The following is a 16,849-nucleotide window of genomic DNA, read 5'->3' as shown; positions in this document are numbered from 1 at the left end:
GTTACAAGTAAAGGAAGCCTTTGTGTTTTCAACCTGAAAAGTGATGGAAGGGGTTGAAAAGTTCAGTGGTATAAATAATTACTTGTAAGTTCTATATGCATTAGTTTTATTATTTAAATTATTTCTTTGTTGCATCATATGTATGAAGTACTTGAGAGAGTGAACAGAAATAACATACCATATTTGCCCGCATATAAGACGACTGGGCGTATAAGATGACCCCCCAACATTTCCACTCAAAATATAGTTCGTTACATTATATTACAGTACTATGGGCAGCTATGTCTATCCCAACTGAAGTGCACCCGGCGTATAGGACGACCCCCCCACTTGGAGGCATGTTTTTCAGGGGGGAAAAGTAGTCTTATACTCCAGCAAAAACTGTACTTCAAAAATTAATAATCTATCAATAAAAACAGAAGTAGCAGCAGAAACCGCACTAAAGCAATAAAAGCATCAACAGTAAAAAGTGTTTAAAAAGTCATTACAGCAAATAAAACCGCCAAACAATATGCAATTTAACTACAGGCAAAAACAAGCAATCTAGGGAGAAAACAGCATCCAGTCCACTGAGCAAAAACAAACATTCATGGGGACAATTGCCCAGGTAAATAGAAACTAGGAGCGAACCCACTAGGCAGGAAGAGCTGTAGAAAGAGTTAGAATCATAGAATCATAGAATCATAGAGTTGGAAGGGGCCATACAGGCCATCTAGTCCAACCCCCTGCTCAACGCAGGATCAGCCCTAAGCATCCTAAAGCATCCAAGAAAAGTGCGTATCCAACCTTTGCTTGAAGACTGCCAGTGAGGGGGAGCTCACCACCTCCGTAGGCAGCCTATTCCACTGCTGAACTACTCTGACTGTGGAAATTTTTTCCTGATATCTAGCCTATATCGTTGTACTTGAAGTTTAAACCCATTACTGCGTGTCCTCTCCTCTGCAGCCAACAGAAACAGCATCCTGCCCTCCTCCAAGTGACAACCTTTCAAATACTTAAAGAGGGCTATCATGTCCCCTCTCAACCTCCTTTTCGCCAGGCTGAACATTCCCAAGTCCCTCAACCTATCTTCATAGGGCTTGGTCCCTTGGCCCCAGATCATCTTCGTCGCTCTCCTCTGTACCCATTCAATTTCTACAAACGAGTTCTATAAATGAGGTTCCACTGCAGAAAAGGTCATACATCTTTTGGGCACTCATCCCAAGCACTCATAACTCATGCTTAGGGCTGATCCTGCGTTGAGCAGGGGGTTGGACTAGATGGCCTGTATGGCCCCTTCCAACTCTTTGATTCTATGATTCTATGATAACAGGGTAGTTATGCTCTGCTGCTATCACTGCCACAAAAGAGGCCCAGAGGTGCCCACTGACTTGTGTCCAGTCATATTCAGCTTGAGTTTTTTACCAGTTACACTCTGGGTGTCTACAAAACCATTTTGTTGGATACAGAACCTCTGTGAACCAGGGAGCTGAATGGGCACTTTGGAAAGAGAGGGCAATGGAGAGAAAGGGTATTAACTCCCCAAGCCATGACTGAATTCCAGAGGGAGACCAGAACTTTTACAGGAATGCCAGTCATATCAACTGGAAACTCTTTTTTAGGTCTCACCAAGACTTACTGGCAAATGGGCAAAGGGTTATGGCTTGAGGTTGCCACTGTATACACTTCTACGTTGGATACATGCTCAACTGAATTCTAAGTAACTTACTTCTGGAAGCACTAAAATATAATGTAACACAAAAATGTCCTCAACATCTAACAAAGCAAGTACATAATGCAAGTGAAAGTTTGTTATTGGAATATATAGCTATATATCTATATCTCTGCAGGTCAGAGGAAGAAAAAGGTTTTATGGCTGATGGTCAATTACGTTATTCAAAATGTGATGAAATCCTAGGCCGCCCATCATCTTGGTCCCCATTCTAGCAGCCAACTGGTACATCAGGGGCAAAAACTTGTAGGATGGTATTTTCTCTGCCTCTCTCTGTTGTACCGCAGGAGGACATGTAATACAGAAGAGACAAAATCAACAGGAGGAAAAAAAAATCAATATTTTAAAACCACAACAGGTATGTGCAGATGTCAGTGCATTTCAAAACATTGTGACTGTTTTGGTACCAAAATATTGTACCACACAGTTCTTAGACAACAACCAGATGAATATAGATGAATGTGCCTTGACCATCTGTGTAGTAGTTGGCTATAATGCAGGGCAGGACAGGGCCAACCCTCTGAACCTGCCTAAGAACCACCTGCATGGTTGCAGGTGACAGCATGTCCCTGGACCCACCCTCCCATGGACAAACAATGTGATTATGGGTGCAGGGCAAACCTTCCCCCCCCTGCCCAGGACCCAGGAGCATCTCACACAGCAGGAGGCTGTGACTCCCTGGGGTCACCTTCCCTCCATGGCTGAGGAGTGACTGAAAGTCCTGGCTTAAGTGATGTGACATCCACATGCCTCTCTCTCTCTTTAGTCACCTTGCCAACATGGAGATGGAGCCTATAGGCTCCCGTTTAAAGGAGACATCCAACGAAGAAGCTAATGATGCTTCTCTGTGACATGGTCTAAACCAAATTTATCATAGACAAGCGTCCCACGGCACCCCAAAGCAACTGATAGCTTGACTCAGGCATTGATAAGGATGGGCATGGGCAGACATGCATTGCAATTGTCTAGTGGGGTGAAGTAAAAACAGCTTGAAGCCCAGCCCACCCAGTACAACAATATCACTCTGGAACAAGTCCCCCAAAGCAGGCTGGGTGCAGGAAGTCAGGCTGACACATACAGATCGCCCACCAAGGAGAAGCAGGTCAGTGTAGGGAGGTTTCAGATGGAGAGCTGAGAGTAAACGGAAGTCACTGAAGCTTGGCAGGCACTGCTGCCTGCCAATAACAGACTTCCCATTCATTGTCATGGGACTCAGATCCAGATAAGTGTACAGCAAGCACACATTCCTTCTGTTGGTGTGGATATGGATGGAGAGAATGTACTAGTTGCCCAAGAGCTTTGCTATTTGTGTTTCCAAGGCTGGAAAACACCCTCCCCCCATGGCCTGGCGTTTCCCTGCCAGAGCTTTTTCTGGGTTGGTTTCATTTTCTGAGACGCACCCAAAACCTTGGAGATTTCTTCAGAGACTACTCGCATGCCAAGCATCACCTCCCGAGCCCCAATCCGGCCAGAATTGGGCACAAGTTGTGGCTTGTCAAGCGGTTTGTGCCCATCCCTAATGGCAAACTTCATCAGGTATTCATATGCAAATACAGGAGATGGAAAGCCACAGAGGAGCTCACCTTAATCATAACATTGACATCAGAAACGCCGGAGTTCTCAAGCCAGAGTGAACAAAGCCGGAAGATCCACATGTCGTACTCTTCTCCGCTCAGTAAACAGCTGATGTAGTTCTCGACCGCTTTGCAAAGGAAACGCCTGCGATCTTCTCTCAGTGCGTGAATTGCACGCTCGTCTAGTTCAAGCTCCCGTTGAACTTTGACGGTGTATCTTAACCACCAAGATTTAGAAACAAATTAGTCACTCGTGGCTTGTATTCAACCATCCAAAGACTTCTCCAAAGAGAGCCAGTTTGGTGTAGTGGTTAGGAGTGCGGACTTCTAATCTGGCATGCCGGGTTCGATTCTGCGCTCCCCCACATGCAGCCAGCTGGGTGACCTTGGGCTCGCCATGGCGCTGATAAAACTGTTCTGACCGGGCAGTGATATCAGGGCTCTCTCAGCCTCACCCACCCCACAGGGTGTCTGTTGTGGGGAGAGGAAAGGGAAGGCGACTGTAAGCCGCTTTGAGCCTCCTTCGGGTAGGGAAAAGCGGCATATAAGAACCAACTCTTCTTCTTCTTCTTTGTAGAGTGGGACATCCTTGCTTCCCAGCACTTTGAGCCCCATGGGATTTCTTTCCTCGTGACCAGCAGAACCACAGAACTAGCAAAAAGGTGAAAATGAGGGTCCGCAATGGGAGGGGACAACTAGCAGAAGCTGCTGCTCCTACTTCTGGTGACTAAAGGGCCATTAAATCTGATGAATGCTAAGATCACATCCATTCAACCAGCTACGTCATGGTTAGTCAACCTGTGGTCCTCCAGATGTCCATGGACTACAATTCCCACGAGCCCCTGCCAGCGTTTGCTGGCAGGGGCTCATGGGAATTGCAGTCCATGGACATCTGGAGGACCACAGGTTGACTACCCCTGAGCTACGTGACCATCATTAGCTTGGTTCCCATCAATGAGCAACATGGTAGCCATGTTTGCCTTCAACACCTCAATAAAGACACCTACCTGTTAGTCTGAATCTTGTGCTCTCTTAGCAGGCCAACTTCCGCCTTGGCTGCCATTAGCAAAGCTTGCTTGTTTTCGAACTCCGAGGATTTCATATAGTTTTCAATTCTTTGATACTGAGTATCTGAAAAGCGAGCTAGAGACAGAAACGCCTTCATCTTCCCGCTCTTTAGCTCATCGCTGTGGTCACCATTTTGGCTCCCTGCAACTTCTACTGCCTGGAAAGAACATTCTAAGAATGAGAATAACCTGTGCTGGCTACTTAAGGGTTAAATGACAAACGAATTGTAAAGATGCAGATAAAATAAATTTAAAACTATACAAAATAAATTTAAAACTATACAAAACATGTAATCCTTCTCAATCATTTCCCGAAGTTGCCTTATTCAAAGCCCTTTACCTTTTCCAAGTAATTCTGCATAATGACAGTAGGGTTTTCCAGACAAGTCTCCGCTAACCAGCTTCCGCATAATCTCAGACATTCTGCATAAATTAATCTCAGGTTTGGGTCTTTTTCAACCTTAAACAAGCAAAAATATTCAGACATATTAACTAACCGTTGTCCACAAGGTAAAGTGACACCCTCTCCCCAACATGCTATGAAACTCCCTTCATTTTTAACCCCTCCTTTAGATCAAATGTGTCTATGAGCATTTTGGTCCACTTTAGCACGGGATACTGATTGGTTTGTCTTCAAATAAAAAATCGGGATTTAAACATCGTGATCGAGTCAACAGAATACAGCACAGTACATTACCGTGAACCAATCTTCATCCAATTTCTTGATCATCTTCTTCAGAATACTCAACGCTAAGCTCTCTTCCTTCTTAGCCCAAAACACCTGGGCTTCCTCCAGCTGCCACTGAGATACCCCATGTCTCATTGGGCTGTCCTGCTTAATTTGAAACAACGCTCTTTCTGGAAGCTGGAAACAAACATAATAGCTGTTAACTTTCCCCTCCTGTTCTTTTGAGATGTGGACTGTAGACTCACATTTATTTTACTGTTAAATTCCACATGCATGTAGACCACATCTAGCCCAGGGACTTCTAGAAACCTGTCCTCTCAACAACTCAGGAGACCCAGCCTGTGTGCTCTACTGCTAGCATGCAATCAAAATTCAACCCTTTAGCCTCTGAGCCAAGGAGACAGGTAGGTATAAATAAATATACCAAGACCCAGCATAGACCCTGATACCACTTTTATGAAGCATACAGGATTGTACCAGCAGACCATGTATAAGTCTAAGTATATAAGTATATAAATAGAAGTAGAAGAAAAGTTGGTTCTTATATGCTGCTTTTCTCTACCAGAAGGAGGCTCAAAGTGGCTTAAATTCACCTTCCCTTCCTCTCCTCACAACAGACACCCTGTGAAGTGGGTGAGCTGAGAGAGCCCTGAGTCAGAACAGCTTTATCAATGCTGTGGTGAGCCCAAGGTCACCCATCTGGTTGCATGTGGGGGAGCGGGGAATTAAACCTGGCTCGCCAGATTAGAAGTCCACACTCCTAACCACTACACCAAACTTTGACAGCCATCTAGCTACTATGATGTGGATGTAGGAGAAATCTAGATCCTATTGAGAACAGAACCTGCAAATATATAATGGAGGTTTTGGATTATTAAAAATACTTCTATGAAACATTTCAAGTAATTCAAAGCTCTTCACAAGCATTCTGGCAGAAATGCCCACAGCTGCCTGCAATTACCATCCCATATTGTAGCAGTGGGGTTCAAGCAAGACATAGCAGCTTGCCTAAGCTACCTACCACTTAGATTAAGACAAGACTTTTACACCCACAATTTATGCTCTAAAACAGCAGCAGGGTAAATTGACTTTCTGCTGGATTTCCAGCAGGATCCAATCCAATATTTGTAAGTTACTGAAGACATACTTGCCAGCAGGTGCTCGGAAAAGCATGTCTAAATGGAACTTTCCAGGTGTCATACCTGAGTGTTTTTGGCCATGCGAGCCAACCTTGACAGCTCCGCCAGGTGTTTGGTGAGAGTGTCTTTAATGCATTCCCTTTTGGCGTTCTCATTCTCTTTCTCCAGCAGGACCTTCAGGATCACCGTGCGCAAAGCCATGATGGGCTCCTGGAAACGGAAATCGCTGTCCTGGAGAAGACGGGACTGGCCCTGCCACTTCAGATACATCTGAGTCAGTTGCTTGCTAGTAAGAGATCTGAAAGCAGGAATGGATATGACAGAAAGCGATGGGCTCACACTCGGCATTAGCACCGTTTTGCACAAAGGCCCCAGGATACCCTGTCGAGGCCTGGTGCTGATTTCAAGCGACAGATCAGGAATCTAAACCTGTGGGGGAAACTTCTGCAGAAGCGATGCACTGGCCACCATCCCATGGGAGAATGATCTTGAGAGGTTCTGAGGGGTGGAGCTTTCATTCAGACCTCTAAAATGCATTCCAGACTATACAGTATCTATGGCGGCCATAATCGGTAATACAAGGAGCATCACAATCCACGTTTCAAAATAATAATATTTTGCCCAAGCTTGATCCAATACAGAAATAAAATGCAGAAAATGAACTACTACTGGGGATGGGCACAAAATGAACCATGAAGCAAAACTGGCTAGGAATTGTCCCCTGTTCAAAGTCAGCATACAGAAGGTTATTATCACTTTTAAAGCAGCTCATGGCAGTTCATGGATGGAGGAGAAAGCAGGTTTAAAGAGACTCCAAGCAAGCTTCTCCCCATTGCTCAGCTGTTGGGGGGGGGGCTTTCTGCAAACACAACTGAAAGCGGATGCAGTCCCCAGTCTGGCCTGGTATGCGAACAAACCTGGTTCAGTGGGTGGTTTAGTCATGAACTGCATTTTCCGGGTTGGTGCTATCCCTAATTACAACTTCTCCATGCGTGCAGCTGGTTTTCCCCAAGGAATCCCAGATCTGGATCCGCCAATACCAGAATTTGTACTAGGAGCCCAGATCTGTTTCTTCAAAAACTGCGAAATCAGGTTCAGCAAAATGACACTTCGCTTAGTCTCATCTAAGATTGATTTCAGCATTGGCAGCCCAATATGCAAGTCCCTGGAGTGTGACAGAAATCCTGAAACCTCACTCGGGCACAAGAGTGCCACCTAAAGCATCTTGGATCTTGGATAACTGGGGCTTTACATTAACACAATCAATATCCATTCTGGATACAACATAACACAGTGAAGATGACCCCTTAAAAGAAACAGCAAAATACCCTGAGAAAAGTCGTCCGACGTGTTCCAGCTCTTCCAGGGTCTGCAGTCTGCAAAGTGTTGGCAGCAAGGAATACACAGACTCAAGACTACCTTTAGACAGTTCTTCAACTTCCTTGACTCTGTGAACATAAGAAACAGATTACGAGAACTGCTGAGCCATTCACTGTCGAAGTAACTTAAGACAGCCACACAGAAAAAAGCGCTTTGTGCCAAAGCACATTTGATATCTTCGTATGTTTTAGGCAAGACGGGTTTCAAGAGGGGAAGGTGCGGCGGCTCAGCAATACGGACATGTACTTCACATGCAGAAGGTCCCAGGCTGACTCTCGAACACGTCCCGTTCAAAGAGCTCAGGTATCACCCAGGAAAGACCTTTCTCCGTCTGAGAACCTGAAGAGCTGTTGCCATTCAGAGGACTCAACTCTGAGCTAGACAGATGTCCTGACTCACCGTAAGTCAGCGTCAGTTCAAAATTTATTATATGCAAGATAAACTGGGCTGAAACATAGCCCTCTAGTTTTATATGCTGTCTGACGTGGGCATGAAATTGGGGTCACTGTGGGTGGGCCGGTAGTTGTGATTTCCTGCATTGCGCAGGGGGTTGGACTAGATGACCCTGGAGGTCCCTTCCAACTCTATGAATCTATGACCTAAAGAGCACTATAATACTAAACAGGGATGTTTATTATGCTACATCTGAAAGGCCAAATAAATCCTGCAGGTTTAATTTGTCCCACCACGGCTATTCCTCTTGGTGATGTCTTGACAAATTTGCGGAGCTTAACTTTATTTTTGTCATCCATTCAGGCCTTTGCAGTGATTTTTGAGATGGAAAACTCATTAGAAACTATGAGGACCTCTTGCACAAGTGAAGGAGTGGCTGATTTTGCATTCAGCTCCAATTAATATACGTTGCGACATTCAAGATATTGAAACACTAAAAAGTTAGAATACACACATTAGCATTTCATCTTGCAGTACTGCATGCAACATAAGGACAGAAAAATGTATTTTGAGGCTTGCTAATTACCTGGCACACCTTAGTCTTTCGTAAAAAGTAGGGAATTCCTTGTCCCGGAAACACTCCAGAGCATCATACAAAGATTCATGGTAGCCTCTTTCTCCTGTGTCATCTCTTAAAAGCAACCAAAAGAAATTCAGGATAGAAACACAGAAGTAGCCTTAACTGCCATACTGGCTACCATTATAAGAAAAGAGCCAAAAGCATTTAGCTTCACTCCCAAATTCATATCCCTTGGATACAGCTTTTATTTGGGGTATGAAATAAATTTAGCAACAGGAGAAGTAAAGGTAAAGGTAAAGGTATCCCCTGTGCAAGCACCGAGTCATGTCTGACCCTTGGGGTGACGCCCTCCAGCGTTTTCATGTCAGACTCAATACGGGGTGGTTTGCCAGTGCCTTCCCCAGTCATTACCCCCCAGCAAGCTGGGTACTCATTTTACCGACCTCGGAAGGATGGAAGGCTGAGTCAACCTTGAGCCAGCTGCTGGGATCGAACTCCCAGCCTCATGGGCAGAGCTTTCAGACGGCTGCCTTACCACTCTGCGCCACAAGAGGCTCTAACAGGAGAAGTACCACACTTAAAAAGAAAACAAAAAATTATAGAGTTTGTAATACTTGACGGAAGAGATCTGGTCCCACTGCATATTCCTCCAAGCTGCCTGATAACGAAGCTCTTGTAATTCCAATGAGCATTCAGGGTTCTCCTGTTCTAGCCCCTTCAGGTAGACGGAGAGGGTGTCACAGAGCCCGAAATTCTGCAAGGCCTGCAATCCGTGAGATAAAAGGTTAACATCTGAATTATCAGAGCTGATTTTGGGAGATACTCTCAACATTAACTCTACTGCATCCTACTGAGACTTGTTGGGCATTTGTAGTATGAAGGAAATTATTGAAATAAAGGGAAGAGAATTGTAATTTGGCAGTTCTCGTTGTACAGCTCATTGTATGCATTTGACTGTTTTACTGCATTGATCTCTAATTTTGTTTATTGCGCTGCTTGCACAGTTTTACAGCACTGTGTGAATTACACTGCATTTTATAAAACTCTGCAATCTGAGGAAGATGGACCAAAAATGAAGTACCGTATTTGCGGGCGTATAAGACGACTGGGCGTATAAGATGACCCCCCAACATTTCCACTCAAAATATAGAGTTTGTTACATTACATTACAGTACTTTGGGCCACTGTGGGCAGCTATGTCTATCCCAACTGAAGTGCACCCGGCGTATAGGATCCCCCCCCCCCCACTTGGAGGCATGTTTTTCAGGGGGGGAAAGTAGTCTTATACACCAGCAAATACTGTAAGTATAAATTAAATAAAATCAACCAAGTTGTTTTATATTGGCCATCCATAAACACTTGCGCATTACCTATTGGACAATGGACAATGGTGAGAATGCACAAGTATATAATACAAAACTGGAAAAAAACCCAGTAATATATAACATAGCAGGAAATGACACAAAACCAGGCAGCAGAGAACTCAAAAGGGCTAGCAGAACAAAATGCCTGGGTTCTCCTTCTAAAACAGAGAGAGGGACACAGATCCGGTGGGCTTCCTTTACCAAGGAACTCCATACAAAAGCAGCCGCTACTGAGAAGATATTTTGAGGGTGACAACCCTGCACTTTCAAGGAGATGGCATCTGGAGCAAAGCTTCCAAATTAGAAAGGAGTTTTATTTTTTTTGGGGGGGGGGGTACATCCCTTGGGGAAGGGCAGTATAGAGGGGAGAAGGGTAGTACAGACATTAAATAAACAAACAAATCCTAGACATTTGGGGGGGGCATTCATAGGAACTAAGAACTCCCTCAAGCCAAGACCCAGAAACATTGTCATAGAGGAAATATGGTTTTATGAAAACTTATCCAATATCACCATGGCCAATAAAAATCTGAATACTATTCAGTTGCTGGCTTATTGATACCAGGACCCCTTGATCAATTTAATGACCTATTAGCAAACTATACTGTACCTCTATTATTCCTGCTTGCCGAGTCGAGGGTGGAAGGCTTGTTTCCAGGTCGTAAGTGACCAGGGCTTTCCCCCATACTGCCTCATGTTCGTAAGTTCTTATCCTGTTACACACAAAGAATAATGAAAAGATTTATAACACTCAGCCTTCATAAAAGGTAAAGGTAAAGGTATCCCCTGTGCAAGCACCGAGTCATGTCTGACCCTTGGGGTGACGCCCTCTAGCGTTTTCATGGCAGACTCAATACGGGGTGGTTTGCCAGTGCCTTCCCCAGTCATTACCGTTTACCCCCCAGCAAGCTGGGTACTCATTTTACCGACCTCGGAAGGATGGAAGGCTGAGTCAACCTTGAGCCGGCTGCTGGGATTGAACTCCCAACCTCATGGGCAAAGCTTTCAGGCGGCTGCCTTACCACTCTGCGCCACAAGAGGCTCTAAGAGCCTTCATATGTACGTTTATATTACTTTATCGTATTAACAGAAGTGTTGCTTTCTATACCCCACTTTTCACTTCCCGAAGGAGTCTCAAAGCAGCATTCCCTTCCTCTCCCCACAAGAGGTGGGACTGAGGGAGCCTTGATGTTACTGCTCTGTGAGAACAGCACTATCAGGGCTGTGACTAGCCCAAGGCCACCCAGCTGGCTGCATGTGGACGAGTGGGAAACCAAACCCGTGTCTTCAGATTAGAAGCCACTGCTCTTAGCCACAACACCACGCTGGAGTTTTGTGAGTTATTTCGGAAAAGGAGAGATAGAAATGTTTTTAAAAATGAAATGCAAAATAGATGAAGTCAGTAATTATCTAACAAAACGGATACCTGGCTAAAGGCTGCAACATTCTTCCTCCACCGCAGCCATAGAGACTGTCTGGCTCTCCTATGCTTCTGTAGATATCCATGAGAAGGTCCTAAACCCAATAGGAAATGTTTTTTTGGGGGGTCAGTCTTCAATTGTAGTATGCCAACAATACGCAAGTACATGGCAATTCCATGACAGACACCACGTACATCTTGCGGCTTTGCTCTTGCGTAATAATGAAACTATCGCTAATTCGCTAACATCAAAAAGCAACATACTGTGATTAGGGGTATGCAAAAAAAAAGTGGGGTTTTTGTTTGAAGAAAAAATGATGCAGTTTAAACTGTGCTGCAGGACAAGCAGCTCCCAGGATGTGTGTGGCACAGGGAGATCTCTTGTTACTGTGTGCAGACTTGAGAGGAAGAGCTGGGGCAGAGGGAGCTGAAAGCCCTGTGCTATCCCGGCAAATTCTGGGGTGGCTCCTCTTGCAGCTCGTTTTTAAGAGGAGCCAACTCAAGCCAAAGCTGTGCAGTGCTGTCATCTCTCGTCACCCCAGCTGATAGTTATAACAGAATATTCATAAATACAAGATTTTTAAAATCGACTTTTATTTGGTCTCAACTATACTAGTAGTTGATCAGATCAGATCATCTGTAATCAGTTTGAAAAATACTCCCCAAATATTTTTTCAGGTGTTTTTTTTGTTTGGTTTAGCCTAATGCACACCCCCTAACTGTGATGCCGTAAAAGGGACTGCTGGTCAAAAGCCTAAGTTCCATGCAGTGTGCCTGAATTCTGGCCAGAGACTACAATCACAGGGGGCAAACACAGTATGTGCAGGCTGCGCCATGCATGAGAAACAAGGTCATTCTTTGGCTCCCGGAGGCACTATTTGACTTCAAAGCTTCACCTTTTCTGTGCATTATAATGAGCCTCTAGTCTAGAGCAGTGGTCCCCAACCTTTTTTAGGCTGGGGACCGGCAGGGCATTGGGCCGCGCCCGCAGGGACCGCGCCCGCGCGGGCCACGCCCACGCTTCGGGCCGCGCCCGCGGATCGGGCCGCGCCCGGCCGCGCCCGCCGGCCGCGCCCGCGAGCCACGCCCGGCCGCGCCCGCCGGCCGCACCCGCGAGCCGCGCCCGGCCGCGCCCGCGGATCGGGCCACACCCGCGGGCCGCGTCCGTGGATCGGGCCGCGCCGGCGCGGCCTGCACGGGCGCGGCCCGGCCCTGATTCCTTCTCCCCGCCCTCCCGCAGTAAGTAGCTTCCCGGGCCGCAAGCTTGCGGCCTGGGAAGTTTTTTACTGCGGGGGTGGGGGGGGGCGGGGAGAGGGAGCCGCGGCCCGGCGCCATGGCCTTTGCGGCCCGGCGCCGGGCCGCGGCCCGCAGGTTGGGGACCACTGGTCTAGAGCACGCTTCTAGCATGCTGAAATCTAGTAGGGCCTTTTATGTTTGGTAAAGTTTTCAGTGGTCAGTGGGAGCCACATGATCGTCATTTGTCCTGGACCCATTATGCACATATTGGATAATGCAGATTCAAAGTAGATTATCCTGCTCTGCACAGGACGATAGATAGATAGACAGACAGACAGACAGACAGACAGACAGACAGACCCCAGCCGCAAAAACACACTGAAAGTGCATCATCCAAAGCATGCTGGATGGGCCCTAGTGACCATAATCTACCTGTGAGAAGTTCTAGAAACAACACTGTTCTCGGGAACACTCCCACAAATACCGTGTCCCAAAGCCTTACTGTACCTGCAAGCTTATTCCAGTCTCTTCTTTACTTGTCTCACTCAAACCTGTAAGAGTTAAGTTCTGACTTCCTTCTTCGAAGGTTAGCTGTTTAGCTACTTTGGAAGAAGACCTACCAAAAAAAGGGAATTAAAAAAAAATAAGCACATGGTACAGAAGGGGCCATGGCTAAATGGTAGAGTGTTGGCTGAACATACAGAAAGTCCCAGGTTCAATCCTTGACATCTCAAGTTAAGAGGGGCAGGTACTAGATGCATGTGAAAGACTTGAGGCCCTGGAGAACCACTGTCAGTCTAAGTCAACAATGCCAACCTTGATGGACTGATGGTTTGAGTTAGCATAAGGCGGTTTCCTGTGTCCACATGTAAGGAAAGGTGAAAACACAGACACAGGCATTTTTAGGCTTCCATAAAGATTGCGACAGCTATCTAAGCTATGAACGAGTACTAGTAATCTGCCATTACTTGAAGGCGTGCCTCTTTCCTAATACAAAATGAGTAACTATACCAGTGTTGAATACACACACGGAGCTGCCTTACACTAAGATCATTGGTCTGTCAAGATTTACTGATGGCAGCAGCACTCCAATGTCTCTCCTGATCCTTTTAACAGCGAAAGCCAGGGATTGTACTTGGGACTTCCGGCATGCAAAGCAAATGCTCCATTACGTTTTTTACATGTATCATCTTTTCAGCATTAGGAAGACATGATTAGTGAACTACAAACCCTATGCTTTGAAGTCAAATTCATTCCACGTGCACAAATATTAACCCATATAGCAGATGAACAGGATCGGGCTGCATTAAATAACGGTACCTTTTCTGTTGTTTGTCTAAGTTCATCTTGTCTCCATAGATTTCGACATACAGCAGAGCTGTGAAGTGGGCTGCACAAGACTGGGCTGTCAGGGCAACTTGAAGGTAGTTTAGCTCCAGCCAGAAGCTGTCTTCAAAGACTGTACTAGAAGGACTCCTAGAAGCGTAAAACAACAACATACAGATATAGTTGCCTGTTCTTGCAAGACTGCTTTTAACAGAAAGAGTCCCGTATTATAGCTGAAGTTACGTAAGAACACAAGGACAGCCCTATTGGATCCGATAGTCCAGCCAGCCAGGTCCTCTAGATTAGCGATCCCCAACCTGTGGGCCGTGGACCATATGTGGTCCTTCGACTAATTGGAGGTGGGCCCCGAAGGACGCCTTCTCCCCCCCCCCCCCCGGCCCTTTACTTCACCCCCCCAGCCCTTTACAACACACTTCATTGTTGTGGTGTGTCTGTATCTTATTTTGAAGGGATGTTTAAACATTACCATAGCGATCAGAGAGCGCTAGGGCAGTGGTTGAGAGTAGAGGAGTAAACTACCCCCCCCCCACCAGGCCTCAGTAAAAGGCGGTGAGTGGTCCACGGCATTGAGTGGTCCCCAATGATAAAAAGGTTGGGGACCACTGCTCTAGATGGCTAACAAGAGGGCACAGAGGCCGAGGCCTTCCCCTGAGGATGCCTCCGGGCTCTGGGATTCAGCGCCTCTGAATGTGAAGGTCCCCCTCAGCTACCATTGCTAGGAGCCACTGACAGACATGTCCTCCTGATAATTCCTGTTGATGGAGGGACAGTAAAGGAAATGACTGCAACTTTCTAATTGATCATACACTTATTTGAAACTGGCTACAGGTCTGCATATTAGTTTGCCCTGTCAGCTTAATGACTGTCTGGAGGTCCCAGGAAATGGAATGGGGGTGGGCAGCCCAGGTTATTGGCTCAGCCTCAAAGGGCACCCTCCTTGCTTCTGAGAAGGTATTTAACACTATGCAATTGCATTGTTCTTTGCGTAGGTGTTTTGTGGATTCATTCCCCCTGCATCTGTGTGTTCTGTCTTTCAATGAAGTTAAATAAGTCACTGATAAAAAGGTTTTCCGGGCGTTAGTGTGGGTGGGCATATTCAAGCCAGGCATACAACCCTGAGCCTTTGGGGAGGGCGGTATATAAATCTAAATAAATAAATAAATAATATAATATAATAAAATAAATAAAAAGACCCTGCAAGGCCCTGGGCTGTCACTACATCCTGTGGCAGGGACTTCTTTTAATCAAGAAAAAAACTTGATTAAAGAACTATTTCTAATTGTCCATCCTGGACCTGCTGCCCATCAGCTTCATTGGATGCTCTCAAGTTCTTGTATTTTAGGAGAGGGAGAAAAAGTTTCCTCTGTCAACTCCCTCCACTCCATACATGATTTTATAAGCTTCTTTCCTGTCCCACCTTAATTGTCTCTTCTAAACTGAAAAGTCCCAGGCTCTTCAATCTTTCCTCACAGGGACGGTGCTCCAACACCTGAATCAACTTGGACACACTTCTCTGTCCTTTTTTCCCTTCTGGTGGTCATTTAAGTCATTTATTTCACAGTTATTATTTTTAATGATTCACTTTTGAAGGAAACAACTTGTCGGCCAAACATCAGAACAATGCCATCTGAAGTGCTATGAGAAGGACTGTAGAAGTTGCTTGAATTTAATCTAAAGCGCTATTCCAGGATAAACACTTTCATTACGTATTTTGAATTGTCATCAAGTTTTCCTCCCCGCTCCCCATAACAACAATTCTTGTTCCAATTGTTTAAGTTGATGACACTAATGCAATCAGATAACATAAAGAGCGTCACGAAATTAAACCCACCTTTTTTGACGCCTTAAGTAGTCAACGACGTCAAGCATTGCCCGTTGAGATATTTTATCCAAACTTCCACAAACGAGGGTTTCTGAGTCTATGTTTTGAAAAGTCAAGAATTAGACTGCTTATGTATGTATTGTTCTAATACATACTACCGTTTATCAAGCAAAAAGAGGGAAAAAAACCCTCACATTTCAGTTTGAAAAGCCTAAGTCTTTAGAGCAGGGGTCACCGACCCTCTGGTCCTCGGCCCAGTACCGGGCCGTGAAGACCTCGGTACCGGGCTGCCAGCAACCGCGCCTGCCTCTTCCCCCCCCTCGCAGCAAGAAGCTTGCCAGTCCCTGAGCGAAGCGGCCGCCAAAGCGGCCACCAGCGGACGTAAACGCGCATGCACAGAGCTGCCGCACATGCGCGATAGCGCCCCTGCTGGTGAAAACGCACATGTGCAGCTACTCTGCACATGCACGTTAGCGCCACCTGCTGGGCAAAACATGAATGCGCACGGCCGAGCCAGCAGTTCTCACTCAACCCCGGAGGTGGTTCTCAACCGGAAAAAGGTTGGGGACTGCTACTTTAGAGTGCTTATTTCAATTCACCTTCATAAAATCACTTCAGGCACTTCACCGATACACCCCTTTTAAATAAATGGAGATTTCTCCATAGCTGTTAAAAATTATGTTTATGGAACTGCAGATATTTGAAACAAGTCAAAAATGCCCTCTGTTGGACCCATCTTGCCTATCAGGATTAAGTAAAGCTAAATATGTTGTTGACAAAGTTAACATGTTTTTCTGCCAATACCACCCTGCGCCACAAGAGGATCAGAAGTCTACTCACACCTTAAAAATTTCACAACCACCTAAGCACTGCAATCTCTCTTCTTCTACTTCAAAACCTGCTTTCCATGAAGCCTGTGCTTGAACCCCCTTAAATTCTTATTACAAACTAACACTAAAATATAACTGTATTTGCTCATGCCCACTGCTTGTTAATTCTGCCTCTCCCCATTCTCCCTGCAATGTCACCATTTCAGGTTGCAAAGCCAGAGAGGAAGGGAATCTGCAGTGTTCCGCATAAACCAACAGTGGTGTATGAACAATTTGTCATTTTAAAGGAAAAGACAAT

General features: G+C 45.7%; 1 protein-coding gene across 2 annotated transcripts in view; it reads right to left on the bottom strand.

Moving 5' to 3' along the window:
* Positions 1-16,849, bottom strand: part of ATM (ATM serine/threonine kinase) — a 64,588-nt gene that overhangs the window by 8,382 nt on the left and 39,357 nt on the right. For both annotated transcript variants that reach the window (XM_077341590.1, XM_077341591.1), the window contains 14 exons: positions 15,731-15,818; positions 13,873-14,028; positions 13,060-13,168; positions 11,323-11,411; positions 10,507-10,609; positions 9,147-9,295; positions 8,539-8,643; positions 7,508-7,627; positions 6,243-6,477; positions 5,050-5,217; positions 4,693-4,812; positions 4,293-4,510; positions 3,295-3,502; positions 1,871-1,984 (listed from right to left, as the gene is read on the bottom strand). In XM_077341590.1, coding sequence (XP_077197705.1) covers positions 1,871-1,984; positions 3,295-3,502; positions 4,293-4,510; positions 4,693-4,812; positions 5,050-5,217; positions 6,243-6,477; positions 7,508-7,627; positions 8,539-8,643; positions 9,147-9,295; positions 10,507-10,609; positions 11,323-11,411; positions 13,060-13,168; positions 13,873-14,028; positions 15,731-15,818 — 1,982 coding nt within the window. The remainder of the gene's footprint in view (positions 1-1,870; positions 1,985-3,294; positions 3,503-4,292; positions 4,511-4,692; positions 4,813-5,049; positions 5,218-6,242; positions 6,478-7,507; positions 7,628-8,538; positions 8,644-9,146; positions 9,296-10,506; positions 10,610-11,322; positions 11,412-13,059; positions 13,169-13,872; positions 14,029-15,730; positions 15,819-16,849) is intronic.

This window comes from Paroedura picta, chromosome 6 (assembly GCF_049243985.1).
Source record: "Paroedura picta isolate Pp20150507F chromosome 6, Ppicta_v3.0, whole genome shotgun sequence".
Lineage (NCBI taxonomy): Eukaryota > Metazoa > Chordata > Lepidosauria > Squamata > Gekkonidae > Paroedura > Paroedura picta.
Note: the sequence above shows the minus strand (reverse complement) of the source record. Positions and strands in the feature narration are given on the sequence as shown.